This window comes from Camelus bactrianus, chromosome 9 (assembly GCF_048773025.1).
Source record: "Camelus bactrianus isolate YW-2024 breed Bactrian camel chromosome 9, ASM4877302v1, whole genome shotgun sequence".
In the NCBI taxonomy this organism is placed as follows: domain Eukaryota; kingdom Metazoa; phylum Chordata; class Mammalia; order Artiodactyla; family Camelidae; genus Camelus; species Camelus bactrianus.
Window position 1 is genome coordinate 39,618,131 of NC_133547.1, and position 15,996 is coordinate 39,634,126.

A 15,996-nucleotide genomic window follows, 5' to 3' on the forward strand; every position below is an offset into this window, starting at 1 on the left:
ACGGAGTTCTTCAGGGCAGGTACTAAGTTTAATACTTTATTGTTTTCCCTTAGAACCTAAGGAACCTACTGTTTTCCCTTAGAACTTTGCATGCAGTAAATAATTTAGATCTTTCATCTCAAATAGACAACTAGGTCAGAGGTTGAATTATTTAAATTCTAACTTGGAAAGGGAGTCTGTAGGGAACTGGATTCAGATCCCGATAATACTTAATGATTACCACCAGCAAAAGGTGCTGGGTCTCAGAGAGAACAAACTAGTGGTTACTTCCAGTGGGGACAGGAAAGGGTGGAGGAGCAAGATAGGGTTAGGAGAGTAAGGCACAAACTACTATGTATAAAATAAATAAGCTACAATGATATATTGTACATTACAGAGAACACAGGCAATATTTTATAACAAGCACAAATGGAGTATAATCTATAAAATTTTTGAATCACTATGTTGTACACCTGAAACTAATATAGTATTGTAATTCAACCATACTTCAATAAAAAAATGGGTGCTGGGTCTTGAGTATGTTCTTTCAGAACTTTAGGTTGTAAATTTCTACAAACCAAAGATCTAAAAAGTAAGTAAACAGTTACCAGAAGCCCAGCTGTCTTGTATCTAACTATTCAAAGAAGTAAGTTACAAAAGTAAAAAATCTTGTATAGGATACAAAATATGATTTGAAAATAACTTTTTAGTTTTAAAGATGAGTTTTGTTTGTTTCTTTTAGCTTTACTGAGGTATAATTGACAAAATTATAAGATATTAAAAGTGCACATTGTGGTGATTTGATATATATACGTAAAGATAAGTTTCAATGATCAAATTTATTATAGTCTTACTTAAACATATCCTACATATTTTAGGTGCATCAGGAATTAAATAACTGGTTAACTTAGTGACTTTAAAAATTCCTTCCTGATAGGCCGTCTAGGATACAAATACAATTAACTAAAATACAAAAACAAAAGCAGATGCAGCATGCGTATCCTAGTGGTGCTGTGAAAACCTCATTTAACCAGCATTTTCTAAAAAAGGACACTTTACTTAAGCACCATTTTTTAATATTTCAGTTAATTTTAGTAGACGTTTTTGGCAATGTCTATATTACACATTTTGCTATCTCCCCAAGTAGAGGACATTAAATATTAAACTCCTCCTTGGGATTACGGTCCATCCTCGTGAACAACAACCATGTGAAAGTGAAACACAGGGTTCCCACTAGAAGTTACAGAGGCACGTGAGCCCTCCTGAAACCGCACTGGACACTCTGGTCCTGCTGCGCTCTGCCCCTGCCTGCTCTTAGACTTCTTCTGCCTCCCCGCGGCTCCCAGGCAGCAGACTCTCAGTGTGGCCCGTGCTTGTTGTTCGCACTCACATGCTCCACCTCTAGCAGCAACCTGCTATCCTCTGGGAAACCAGATAGACAAATTTGCTGAAATTAATCAAAGAGAAAGAAGATGGAGGCTCTAAACAAGGGTCTGAGCCTAGTCAGAATTTTGGAGGTATAAAGGCCCTTAATTCAATCTGTGCTCAACCATCCCTCAAATAACCATCCCCCAAACAAACCTCCTTTCACAGAAGGGAAAAACCAAAGCCCAGAGAGGTTGAGCCACTGACTAGCAGTGGACCCAGGCTAGAACAAAGGGGACCTGACTCCCAGGTAAGAGCCTCCTGCACGCTATCATCTTTAAGCAGGCACAGGGGTGGCGGGGAGTGAATGAGCTTTGGGGCACAGACGTGTGACTCTGGCAGCCTGGAAGCTCTGTGAGCTTTTTCGTGATTCCTCACAACATTCCACGTAACTGAAATGGCTCTCCAGATGAGTACATAAGTCCCCAGATCAAAGCTGTATTTTATCGCAATTGATGTCATCATTTACATAGAATAAACCTTCTGTAGCCAGCAGCTACTCAGTAATGCGCCTTATTTTATACTTTATATACTAACACTTGGCGAGACTAAGTCTTCTTTCCCAGCGGAATTAGAAGCTCCTCCAGGTCAAGGTCTGTGTCATACCCCTCTCTCGTATCCCTTACCACATCCTGAAGAGTACTTGGCACATAGTAAGTGCTCAATATTTATTCATGTGACTTTTGGCAGCACCGTCAGGAAAGGTTTAGGGCTCTGCACAGATGGAATCTTCTGTTACTCACCATTTGGCCAAACATACTGCTTTGTGGATTTCTTCCCATTTTCCCCCAAAATTCTTGGACACCCACAGGCCATTCTGAAAGATTATAAATGACTTATCAAAATTCCAGCTTTATCCTGTGCAGCTGCTTGTATGACCTTTAATAATTCGTATCCAATCATTCAGGACAGTAAAAACACACACTGAAGTTCCATCCAAGCCTGAGCTCCACAGACACACACACGGTTTACAGGGGCCCCTTCAGGGTCTTGGAAATTCAGAATGACAAGTGCTTATGAAGTGCCTACTATGTGCCAGGCACTGTACCAGACGTTGCATTGGGGATACAAAGATGAATAAGACACACTCCCTGCTCTTAAGGAGCTAACAGTTTAACAAGGGGTACAGATTAGAAGCTTTGATACATGTGGTAAGTATTATGGCAACGCAGTCTCTGGGGTAAGAGTAAGGAAAGGAGGGACATTGCATCAGAGATGTGAAGAAGACAGCTGAACTGAGTCAAATGACGAGCAGTGTAGCCAAAAGAAGGCAAATGGGGAGATGAGATGTCCCTGCACAAAGACAGACTGGTATCAGCAGAGGCAGAGACGTAGTGAAACATTGCAGTATGTGCAGGGAGCTTTGCCTTCAGACACAGATGGAGCACAAATTCCAAGGAGAGGAGAGGAGGAGCCAAACTGGGGACAGAGATGGGGCCCGCTCATGGAGAGCCCTCCTTCTATGCTGTGCTGAGGAACCTGGTCTTTATTTTATATGAGGTCCTTAAAGGAGGAGGGTGCACTAAGTAGCTGAATGACAGGCAGCTTTAGTTTTCTAAGAGGAATACTTGGATGACAATGGCAAAGATGGATTTCAGAGGGTCCAAACTAGGAGCAGGAAAAACAGTGACTAACTGCTACATTAGCTCACTAAGAGTTAGTGAGGCCTGAAACCATAGCTGTGAGGAGCAGGCTCAGGAAGAATTTAGAAGCTAGATTCAGTAGAACTAGATGACTTCCTGTAGGGCAGGATGGAGAGAGAGAGAGAGACGGAGAGAGAGAGAGTGTGTGTGAGCGTGCGTGCGTGTGTGTGTGTGTGTGTGTGTGTGTGTGTGTGTGTGTAAGATGAACACTCCAGGATTCTGGCTGAGTAGTAAGAAGCACTACAGAATCTTTAGTCAGTATAAGGATGATGGGAAGAACAGCATGCCTGAGAGAAGGGCAGGGAGGAAGTCAGTTTTAGACTGAGTTTGAGGGACCTGTGGGACATCTAGCTAGAGATACATAGGAAGCAACAAGATAGGAATCTGCAGCCCTAGGAAGCCAGGAGATTTGAGATTTGAGAATCTTATACATTGTAGTGGTACTAAAATGGTAAAAGGGGAAGAGATTACTCAGAGTAAAATCAGTCAGAGCAATTTAAGGGTAGCTTGAAAGGAGTTTAAGAAAGAGACTAAGAAGCAATAGTTAGAGGATAGGAGAGAACCAAAGGGAATAATGTCCCAGAAGCCAAGCAAGTGGAGTTCCCCAAAGGAGGGACTGGTCAATACTTTCAAACACAGCAGAGACTTTATAAGATAAAGACTGATAATTTTAGTTACATTAGCCACATGAGCCTAGTGGGCTCAGGTTCAGTGGTACAGCTGAAATTAAACTGGTGCTTATCTAGGCAGAATTTATCTTCAGTGCTCCCCAACTCTCACCTACCATCTTCCTCCCCGGTAATGTCACCTCCTAGCATTCCTAATTTACCCAGTTTCACTTAGAAACACGAAAGGGTCTGATACCACTTATTTGCACTTTAGTACAAATTGGTCCATCTTCTCCAAGATGATTATCTGTACTTCAAACTTACCCTTAATTGGAAGAAATTTCAGATGTGAAATAGATTGTGCCTGCCTCTTCCTGAGGATAGCCTGTTTTAATAAGCTTAAGATACCTGGTAATGGCGAAGGGGTGGTCAAAGGCAGATGGATGGTTCTGTCCATTCCTATAGGGGTCTCTTTGTTCTCTTGAAGGGCCTTCAGCTCAAGCTGCTACAGGCCAGTTTCCAGGAATTGTTGATTTAAGATCTGACGCCTACCCAGCAGGCTAGTTTCCTTCCTCTAGCCTCCTGCAGATAAGCTTAACTCTGACCTTCGCTGAGCCCTCCAGCCTTTCCTCAATCCAAAGATCTGCCCGCAGAAGGCCCAGAACTCACACCTCTCTTCCAAGTGTCCTTCACCCTCCCTATGTCATCCGTTTGCTCAGCCCAACTTGTCTACATTTGATGATCCTACTTCCATCCCCAGAATGGTCATTACAACAATGGCTCTCAAATTTTAGCATGCAGATTCTGCTGGGGAGCTTGTTAAAAACATTAGCCATCTTGCAACCAAGCCACTGACGTACTCTATCTGGATCAGGGCCAAGGAATGTGCATCTTAAACCAGCCTCCCAGGGGTTTCTATCTGATGTTGCTGGTCAGTAGACCACACTCTGAGAAATAAGATGAGAGAGAGCCATAGAAACATAAAGTATGAGTATCACAGTCTAGCAACTCAGCCACCCTGGGCCTTTAACATCCATGATAAAGGAGACTGGTCCTTCAGGAAAGGAAAAAGCTGAGCTGCTCCTCAGGGAACTTTCAGAAGAGAAGTGGGAGGGGCAGAGAGGGACACTGGTTTCTGGGGAGAATATAGGAGTGTGGTAGGGGGTGCAGGGCTTCAAGACCCTAGATATTTAATACATGAGTGTCAAAGACAAATCAACAGGTTTTACATACTAAGGACCTAAAAACAAAAAAATTATAAAGATGTGGTTTGGCCACAGGAAAGGAACACTGACAACATCAGGGGTCTGACAATTTATGCTTGTCCCTTGCAGCACAAGGATGATTACAGTAAACTGTTTTCTAGTTCATTACTCTAACAGCACATATCTATTCACTTAAAAAAAAACTGTAATGACAACTAGACATCATACTTATCTGGAACAGAAAGCACATGAAAATCGTGCCCTTTACCAAATAGGGGGGAAAATGCAAAAAAAACAAAAGAAAAAACAAAAAACATTACTTCATACCATAAGAAATCACCAGAAAACAGTCCAACATAAAGGCATTACCTACAGGGTCCTCTTAGGACAATACAGTTTGAGACTATAAAAATGCAAAAGGCAAGACAAGTTCCTCAACTGGACTTACTTCGGTGCTGAGGGCTAAAAGGTAATCAGAATTCTGAGGGCTGTACATCATCTGAGTCAGAGGATGAAAAGGGAGATTGGTCTGAATAAAGTTCTTTGCAAAATCTGATGATCTGAAGATTCTGCCTCCATGACTTCCTCCAGACACCTCTGCTGTTAAAATCACCTGGTTCGGAAGAAGAAAGTTCAAAATCAGGGTATAATACTATAAAAGCACACAAAGTTCTCACACCATTTGCACCAGACATTTTTCAAGAAAATTTTAGTTTCAAAAGTAAGAAGAGTTATAAAAACAGATTAGTTGGTACACTCTACTCCTCAAGTATTAGTCTTAATCAAAATACATTATCCTGAATTGAGCTAGTGCCTCATATCTATAAACTTAAGCCTGGTCAATTTGAGATAAAGCCAGTTTCCCAAAAGACTGAAATGTTGTCTTAAGATGTATACCCTGTAATGCTAAACCACCACCATATAATTATGAAGAGCTCTGGTACCTCTTGGACAGGGACTGAGAAAAGAACCTGTGTGCTAAGTTCCATTCTTCTGTATCAGTATTAAATTACGTTTAATTTTAAAATATAGTAATAGTAAACTAAATACACTGCCGTGTATCACTGGACCATTCCAATATCAACATCTGACAGTCCTGCATATGGTAGCAAGCCTGGCTTTGTGTATGTATGAATGAGTCTCACCTTCCCAGAGTTCTCAGGACCAATTGCCATGCCAAATTCAGTTCGAATGAAGGTGTTATTGATGAGATTTGTAATATCCTTAAAGTTCTTTCCATAGTCCTCACTGAGAGGAAGGGAAAACAAACAAACAAAAGACAAATTTAGAACACAGCAGTCATGGACACTGTTGGGTTCCTACCAGCTTCCATCACTCTCTCACCAGCTTTACTGAGGCACTCACCCTCCACAAAAGGTCACAGCTTCAGGGGAGCTGATTCCACACCCCTAGCCCCAGTGATGGGCCTGATCAGTAGAAGGAAATTCCAACCCTTATGGGTGACGGCATCAGGGATGGAGAAGTGACCCAGGCTGAGCCAGTAAGACAAAAGGGGGAAACTGGGGTCTATTAGGAAACACATTTAAGACAGCCACCTGAAGAAATGGTCGGTCTTCCTTTAGACCAGTGGGTCTTAAGCAGGGTATTTTTGCCCCATTCCCCCAACCCACCAAGCAAACATTTGGTAATGTCTGGAGACATTTTTGATTATCACAGCTCAGGGTGCTACTGGCATCTAGTAGGTAGAGGCCAAGGGTGCTGCTAAACACCCAACAATGCACCTGACAGTCCCCAACAACAAAGAATCATCTGGCCTGAAATGTCAACAGTGCCAAGGTTGAAAAAACCTCATGTTGCAGTATGTGAATACAGAACAAAAAAATGCTACAGGCATCTGACACAATGACAGCACAACGTGAAGATGAAGCCAACATAAACGCAGGGAACTGCCGAGGCAGTTCTGGGATTCCAGGGAAGCAGAGCCTATGACACTGGATTGAATCGACCCTGAAACCCATCCTTCTTCTGTAGTTAGTTATGAACCATTAATTCCCTTATTATTTAAGCTAGTTTGAATGGGGATCTCCGCTAAATGTAGCCAAAGGCCTCCTAACTAATCTATCAACGCACAGTACTCATGATAAAGCCGTAAGTTACATAGCAGGATCCTGAAGTCCCCCCACCACCCTAGAAGTTACCATCCCCAGGAGTCTCTTAATGCACGAAGTACACAACAAGGGAAAATAAACTTAATCTCATCTCTTGGGTTGTTAAACCTTTTCCCAAATGTTCACTCCAACAATATTTTTGAGAGGTATTAAATTCTGTGTTTAGATTTCAAAAAATAAAAGCAAAAAACGTCAGTAGCTGTCTACTAATTCTGACAAGTTTAATACTGTGCACAGCTCTGTAAGAACAAGACATATAACACTAAATCTTAATATTCATTAAATTTCAATGTTCCATGAGTGATGACCACTGTGTATTGAAAGTTAATTGCCCACTGATGAATGCAATGTGCAGTGGTCTTCACTGGTAGAATATACGACTTAAAAGATGGTACAATTTTGGTAGCAGCCTCAACAATCAGAGAACCACAGGACACGAGAGATGCAAAGGACTGAAGAGAACATCTTGTCTAACTCCCTCATTTCACAGATGAGGAGGTTCAAGGGGAAGCACTTCATCAAAAGTCAACCAGTTAATTAAGGGAAAAATTGAAACTACAGTCCAATTCTCTTAACTCTCAGCCTCAAACTTGAGACAACTTTTAATTATTTGTGAGGAGTTTTTCCCTGGCAACCCGTGATCTTTCCCTTTCTTGCCAGGGCTTGTGGCCTAGCAGTACAGATCAGCTAGAGGAAGTTGGAGAGACAGAAGAGAAGTATCTTTGAGTGTCTGGATAAGTCCTTGACAGTACGCTAAAGCAAACTACATGTGACTTTAAGTTGTCTTCCCATCTCGTAGAACACACACACACACACACACACACACACACACACTCACACACACAGAGAAAACCCCTAGACTAATAAAAGGAGGATTAGGTGCCACCCAACAGATTCCTGCATCACTCTTTCTCGGGCTTTGGAGTACGAGAAGAGTTCTGATCTTCTTGACAGCAGGCCAAGAGATACGCGTAAACAAGTCCTAGCTCTACAGTGTACATGTCATCCACAGCTCAGTCAACTGCCTAAAGGGTTTTGCAGGGGCTTGATTATCAACAGCTTACAAATCTCCCCTCCTCTGACATCCCAGGGAACCGCCACAAACCTGTTGGCAAGTCTGCTTCCTTTTAAAGAACTTGGCACAACAAATACATGCCTGCCCTTCAGAAAAAGAAAGCAACAGGAGCAAAACAAAAAATTGTCTGCTACAACGCTCTGGTGCTCTAGCGAGTGAAATAAGTGGAGCACAGTGGACTAGTACCAACCTGCTGGGATATAAGCAAGCTTCTGTCGAGGCCACGTGGGGCCCAGGGATATATTTTAACAGAACACCTAATTTTAAAGTAGCTTTTTCTGTCAGCATACATCACACATCATGAAGAGGAAATCAACGGAACACCTTAAAAATAAATCACTTTTCAAATTCCATATGATAATTACTATTAATTTGAACAGCAGTCAAATGGTAAGTTAACAAAACCCTGTGAAACCATCTGCTTTAGAAATAAGTCTCTTTAATAACAATTCAATACATCAACCCTAATATCTGCTCTTTCTGGTTACCAAAAATAAATGATCACTTTTGCATATACCTGTGGTATAAACATGGATAAGAATATGTACATTTATAATAAAAAATAGTGCTAGGATATAAATATTTTTGGAATAGAGCCTAATATTCCCAAAGAACAAGAAAAATCTAGACATTATTTAAATAAACAGAAAAAAAGAGAAGTAACCATCACATGGATTTCTGGTAAGATATAGCATCAAAATTCCTAGTAAGATGGACTCAGAAGGGTGTTTTTCCAGGAGACTCACATGTTGACTAATGCTCAACCCAAATGTCCATAGCCAGGAATTACATCCTTGTTTTTGAGCACTTTTCATTTACAATATAGAGGAACTTGTGACACCAGGCATTTGACCTGCAGACATTCAATAAAAAGTAACAGTAAAAGAGTCCTACAATAGCTCAGAGAACCTTCCATTTTGCTTTCCTTAACAATCAAACAAGCACTGATATCCTTGTTTGTTGGCTTTCAGCATAACCATTTCTCTATTCCTTTAGTTCATTATTGCTGTGATTAAATCACTAAAAATTGCAACATAAAATCACAAGAATATCAAAAAACTCTTAAAAAAATTATAGTTTTGTAATTTTCACCAATTGGAAAAGATTACACAGTCGATCCTCCTTATTCACAGATCCTGTATTTGTGAATCTGCCTACTCACTAAGACTTGTAACCCCCAAATCAATGCTTGGAGCACTTTCATAGTCATTTGCAGATATGCACAGGGCAGTAAAAAAATCTGAGTCCCCCCGGGGAACAAGTTCCCCACTGAGGTCCAACAAGGGGACGCTGCCTTCTTGTTTCAGCTCTTACATGACACCTGAGCATCTTCCTCACGGTCTACTTAGTACAATGCATTTTGCACTTTTGTGCCTTTCGTTGGCGCTTTACTGTTTAAAATTACCCCAAGAATAGTGTTGAAATGCTGTTTAGTGTTTCTGGAGAAAATACGTGAGTTGGATAAGCTTCTTTCTGGCATGAGTTAGTTTTGAGCTCAGTGTTAATGAGTCAACAATATATATAAGGTATCTTTAAGCAGAAATACACATACAATAGGGTATGTACTGATCAACTGATAAAAATGACCATTGTGACCAGAGGTTTGCAGGAACCTAATTCTGTACGTCCCTTAGGAGCAATGGTTCAGTGTTCCCTAATTCAGTATTCCTGGAGACTCTGTAGAACATAACTACTATGAATAATGAGAATTGACTGTATTGAGATTTCCAGTTAAATGATCAACAGGGAGAATGTAGCTTATTAAAATGTGCCAAAGGAATCACAGACCTGAAATCACTGCCAGGTAAAATTGGCAGAACTTGAATTCAAATTCAACTGAACTCTCATTACTTTGGTCTCTTTTCTTACCCCAACTGTCTGTTGCTACCTCATGTGTTTTTATTTTAATTATTTCATTGTGTTTTATCCTTATTGGAAAAGGCTGTTCTGTAGAAATTTTGAAAATATAAATGGGAAAATAAAGAAACAAAATATTGTAAATAAAATCACAAAACTTTTTTATCAGATGGAATATGATCATGATCTGGGGTCCGTCCTTTGCTCGGATTGACAACTCTAAGAATAGGTATTTTCATGGAAATATTTCTTAAGTGACAAAAACCACTTAGTTTCATGAGTTTTATATGCCCTAAGTTTGTAAAAGTGAAGTTGTAGTAAAATGTCATCATCATATATTTCAAGAGACTTTTCTTTAAGAAATAAAAGGCAGGAAAATATATTTTGTAAATGGAATTTATGTTAATCTTGTAACTAAAATATGCAGTCATTGTTAATAATCTACTGCAGTAAAAAATAAATCAAGTATATCATTAAAAAGGCTGTCATGTGAGGTACCTTGGAGAAGCTGGTTCACTGAACTTTGCTTTAATATCTGTTGTATATATTAAAGTTACCCTTTTTTAAAATCTCAAGTAACATCCTGAAAAGCTGACATTGACTATGGAATAAAGTTTAATGTGAAAGAGATTCCCTTATTAACTTCCAAAATATGAACAACTCTCCACAGGAAATAGGAATCACAAATAAAGTAGCCCAGCAGTTTTATGATAAGTTGGTACAGAATTCTGCTGTAGAATAATGCTAACATGTGCTTCACTAAGTTAAACTTACAATAAAAAGTTAGACTCAAGGGACCATAAAACAAAAAGGTGCAAAACATCTTCTAGTTTCCAAAAATCAAATCTTCATCTTAACTATGGCTAGTTTCTTTTTTAACTTCGTATTTGCAAGTGAGTGGCAAAGGTAACTTACAATCTATAATTATGAATATTCCTTAACAGAGAATCAGAATTTATACTATTCAAACATCACTCCTTTAAATTGAAAATATTAATGTATTACTCAACTTTACACAATCCTTAATGCCTAGGGACTTTACTTACTATTTCCAAAATCTTTCAACAATCCATTGTCACAACCTAATGACCTAAGTATTTGCTGTCTAAGTCCGCACATGCAACAGAGACAATGTCCTTCTCTTCTTGTGAGCCTCCATGCGGTACTACTCACAGAAGATGGCACGTGATTAGCTGCCTTTTATTTGAATCCCAGATGAAACTCTGACCACATAAGACTTAGCTGAGAAAGATAATCCAACAAATAATATAGTCGTTAAAGCTATGAAAAACAGAAGAGTCCTCAGAGCAAATTCTACAGGCTTTTACCTCACTTCTCAGCTGGGCAAGCTCAGCACACTCAGGACTCACTGCAGTCAAACTGCCCCCTCCCTCTCCCATTTCTGAAGCAACACGTGCCTCTTGGCTGGTGTGTCCAACAACATGAGTCACTTCAGATCAAGCCAGGCCAGCCCAGCTGGAGAGGCAACAGGCATATTTACAGTTTCCACCTAAATTCTGGGAGAGTTTTCACTTCACAGTAGGGAGGAAGTAATTAATATTCAAAATGACCTTGGTAAAAACAAACAAGCCTGCTGTACAACATGAAGAAAAAGAACCTTAGTAACATGATACCATACCAGAAACAAGTAGGATGACTCTCTGGTAAAGTATATGTGAGTGATTTCTCACATGACAATACAAATATAGGATGGAAAATGGCTGAGTCAGATGGTGGTAGGTATTTAAATAGTAACATAGTGATATCATTTTGTTTTTGATCGTTTCAAAGTAAGCACAAGGATGGGAAAAAATGTGTGAAAACACATTTCACTCCCCATGGGTGTGACTCAGGAACCTGTCTAGTCCAGTTCTAGACACATGATTAAAGAGCAATATAGAGACTAAGAAAGTGAATTCAGAAGGCAAGCGAAAGTGGCTGAAGCAACAGGTTTAGAAGATAATTCAACCAGTAGAAGGAGGAGTTTAGTAAGCAGCATTCAAAACATGCAAGGATCAGAGAGGAGGTTTTTATTTGCTACCAGAAGATAAACTGGAAATTGGCATCTTCTATGACACATATGTGTGATATTCATCACAGCGGCATTAATAATAGTGAAAAAGCTAGCTACAATTTAAGTGTCCAAGAGAATAACGATTAAGTACATTCGGTCTGTCTAACAAAAATGATGGATTACTAGCAGAGGGAATGTGAAATGTATTATGGTATGAGCACTAACCAGTCAGAACAGTTATAGTTCATAATGCCGGATGTCAGTAACACTTGCATGTTGGCAGGGGCTGGGGGGATGTGTGCATTAGTAGAAGCCATGGAGGCATCTAGGGGCAGGCAATCACTTTTCTTCAACTGGTATGGAAGGCTTTCAATTCATTTTAGAAACTGGTACCACAATGCCAGCACACATTGGCTACGTGCCATCCCTGGCCGTTGGCAAGGCAGTAACTAATAGCACCAAGTTCTTACTCCATGGCAGGCACTGCAAAGCATAACTCACAACAGCTCCAGGGTGGCCATTAACTTTCTTTTACAGATGACAAAAAAAGACTCAGGGAGGTTAAATGACTTGCCCAAGTTCATTCTGCTTGCAAATGACAATGCTGAGATTCAATCCCAGGCCTATCTGCCAACAAAATCTGGCAACTTTACACTGTACCATGGTTGCTTCCCAAGGCTAGATAGCCATATGACATAACATTAGAGTGGAAAATCAAAATAATAGACTGTAAATAAAATAAGATTACTTGTCTTTATGGTGAGTTTTTTCTTTTTCTTTTTAAATCTCCAAATGTTGTATAATATGGTTGTATTGCCTTTTTAATGAAAGGTGAGTTGGAAAGAAAAAGTGTATCATAAAGAAAGATTTTATGAAAGCAAAGTTTCTTAAACACTAGAAAGAGTTACTGAAGTTACAAAAATTTTTTATGCATTTTTTCTTCCAAAACAGAATACTTTTCATCTGTCTGAAATGATTTAGCTACTGTTCTAATATCACCTATAAATCAGCTATAATTTATGGTGCCTTCTAGAACAGTATCCTATAATACCTTGTCAGTCCTTATCAAACAAACAAAAATATTATTAATCTAAGAGTTACTAGAGAAGCTAAGGCATTCATTCATTCAATCAGTATGTACTGCTTGCCTGCTATGTGTCAATCGTCTGGCTAGATGCTGGAGAACCCCAAGTTGGTCAAGAGCCTCACCTTCACGGAGCTTACAACAATTCCAAGATGGCAACTCCTTGCCCTATTTTTAAGCCATTGTCACTGTGTTGAAAGGAAGGGAGCACTGGCTCCAGGCTCAGGAGCAGCAGTCAAGGGTCACACCTATTGGGGAAGGGAGGTTGAGCTGATCCATCTCAGAGCTTCAACAAGGGTTCATTCCCACCTTGGCCAAGACCAAAAGTCAAATAAAGAACCCTGAGAAAGTATGAAGGCTCCTGGGAGATCCTTTGGCCCTGACAGTAGTTTCTATGTTATCTCCTGGGATGTCATATTTCTTTAGGTCTCTAGGGGAAAAATGGGATAGACACAAATGACTGAGAAAACAATCAGCAACTTCTGAGAGTTAGCTGGTTATGAATCTTATGGGTAAGGGGGAAAAAAAAACCACCTCGATTTAACCAAGCTGTATCTTTGAGAAGACAACTCTAAAACTCTGTGAATGTCACAGTATAGACTATGGTTCCAGAACATAATCACCATTATTATCAGGCACTTTGGTAGGTCTGACCTGAGAACTTCCTCCTGATCTAGAAACAATCTATTTGGGGCCCAAAGTGTTAGATAAATAATATTCACTTGGAAGGTCCAGTAAGGATTGCTACTTCAGGGGTATAAAAACCATTTTGTGCGCATAATAGAAAGATGGTTAAACTCTATGCTACCTCCCCACAAATAAATATCCATTTAAATTAATAAACACACATCCTTGTACATTCTTTCTTCATCTCCCTTTACTGTTTTGCTACTCAGTCAGGTCAACCTAATTTCCTTGGAACTCGATCCTTTTTCTAACTTTTTTAGGTTGCTAGGTAAATATTAAAAAGTGTGCTGAGTGTGAGGGTCTCATGAAAATTTAAGATGACTAGAAGATCTTTTAAATCAACTATTAGACCCCATCATGTCTAGAAAAGTAAAGAACTTCCATTCACAATGTGTTACTTTATCAAATGTCCCAGTCATATGTTATGAATCTCACCTTCGATACAGCTTGGACTGTCCAAAAGTCATAATTACCAGTGGTACATGGAAGGTAGTCAAGACTAGAATGATCTGGAGAGACAAAAAGCATGTGGTCAATAAAAAAGATAGTCCAATTACATGCTTACATGTGATGGCATTAAATCAACATCTGAAAGACTGGCAATAGCCCTGCTTTGTAGTAGCCTAGAGTGTAACACATCTGAAAACCAAGAAAGACCAAGTGATTGGGGCTTACTATGATTCAAAATCTCAACTCTTTTTGCTGAGATGGTCCCACCACCTACACCTGAAGCAGTGAGATGGAGCTCAACAACTCCACATTAAAGTAAGGATTTAACTATTTTGTATCCACATTATTGTGAGATATTGTGATACTGTGAGATACTCCCAGGCAAGAACCATCTTGCTTCCTGCTTATAGAGGCTAGCAGAGAGTGGGTGCTCCAACAGTGGTCACTATGTCACATCTGTCCTTTTCTTCTGCTCCCTGCTGTTAGTTCTTCATGAAATTAATTTTTTAAATAAGTACTTTTCTAGAAAAAAATATGCAGGAGGATAAGATTCTGATAGATTAGAACAAGAGGCTAGAGACCCAAAACAGGCATATAACAAGACATTTTGGAGACACCAACTATCTTAGATAAATGGATAAATCATGGAAATTAGGGAACAACTCAAATTCTAGAAGAAAATGAAACATGCTTAAAGAAATCCTACCAGGAGTTTAAAAATTAATTAAAATAAGATATTTATAACTTGCTCTTCAGCACCAAAATTACATTTCTTTTGGCTCCTGATACAGCCATCATGTGCGTCAATGCTACGATACACACGCTACTGGAACACTAGGGGGCATGAGTTGCGGCCCCTGCCCTTGTTCAGGCAGGATAATCAGAGCCAGGTAACAGTCAAGCCCTGATCCAAGACTTGAGGCCAGTGAAATCTCCAGCATCCCTCCTCCTGGGAGACGGGCTACAGACTGGGAGGGAGAAGGAAGGAGCAGACTGACTCTTCTTCCATTCCCCCGATCCAGGTAGCATCTGCTTTGTGGTGGGGAAGGGACAACAGATGGAGCTGAACAACAATGAGACCTGAGCACCACAGTCCTTTAACACTAACTGTGGGAAAGGACACAGGACCAAAATAGTTTGGAGGGAAAATATCACGCTGTGTAATATGCAGTTTTCCACTTCCACATAGAGGTTTTCCCAAGTATTGTAAGGTTCCCTTCTTCCTCACACATAGCACTCTCTTTCCTCTTTCTTCTTCTTGTTCATCTTGATGCCAAGTAGCCACTAAGGACTAAAAAAGTGCCTATCTTCCTATTATGGAAGAAAGTGGTCACATGCTACTCCCAGTTCTAAAGTAAAACCAAACCAACCACAGCTTTCAGAATGTCTGCCCTGCAAACATGTATTTTCCACGATTGAGGTCGGAGACGATTTCACAAAATAGCAACATTCAGTACTTAAACTCCCCAAATCTGCACCACCTTCTTGCTAGGCTGAGTTAACAGACTCAAAATATTACTTACCCCAGTAGTATCTCCAACCCAGGACAAGGATACTGAGCCACTGAGATCATCAAACACATGCTATAAGGGAAAAAAAAGATCATTTAGAAACAACATCTCCTCTGCAATCTTTGACTTCCTTAAATAATTCAGAACACTATTGCTTTCAAAGTAATTAAGTTTATAATTATAAGGGGACAGGAATTCCTGGAACAAAATTTGGAAGAAACAGGATTTAACTACTTAACCTGAATTACAAATAACTTGGAAATTTTAATTCTCTCTCATACAAAGAAAGCCAAGCAGATGAGTTTTCTTCACTGCACCAGATGGGGAGA

At 39.9% G+C, this 15,996-nt stretch overlaps 1 protein-coding gene across 6 annotated transcripts in view; it reads right to left on the bottom strand.

The window, feature by feature from the left end:
- The window catches only part of SORT1 (sortilin 1), a 60,265-nt gene that overhangs the window by 24,444 nt on the left and 19,825 nt on the right, over positions 1–15,996 (bottom strand). For all 6 annotated transcript variants that reach the window (XM_074370100.1, XM_074370099.1, XM_074370102.1 and 3 more), the window contains exons 2-6: positions 15,680–15,739; positions 14,142–14,215; positions 6,006–6,108; positions 5,309–5,473; positions 2,148–2,221 (exon numbers count right to left, since the gene is read on the bottom strand). In XM_074370100.1, coding sequence (XP_074226201.1) covers positions 2,148–2,221; positions 5,309–5,473; positions 6,006–6,108; positions 14,142–14,215; positions 15,680–15,739 — 476 coding nt within the window. The remainder of the gene's footprint in view (positions 1–2,147; positions 2,222–5,308; positions 5,474–6,005; positions 6,109–14,141; positions 14,216–15,679; positions 15,740–15,996) is intronic.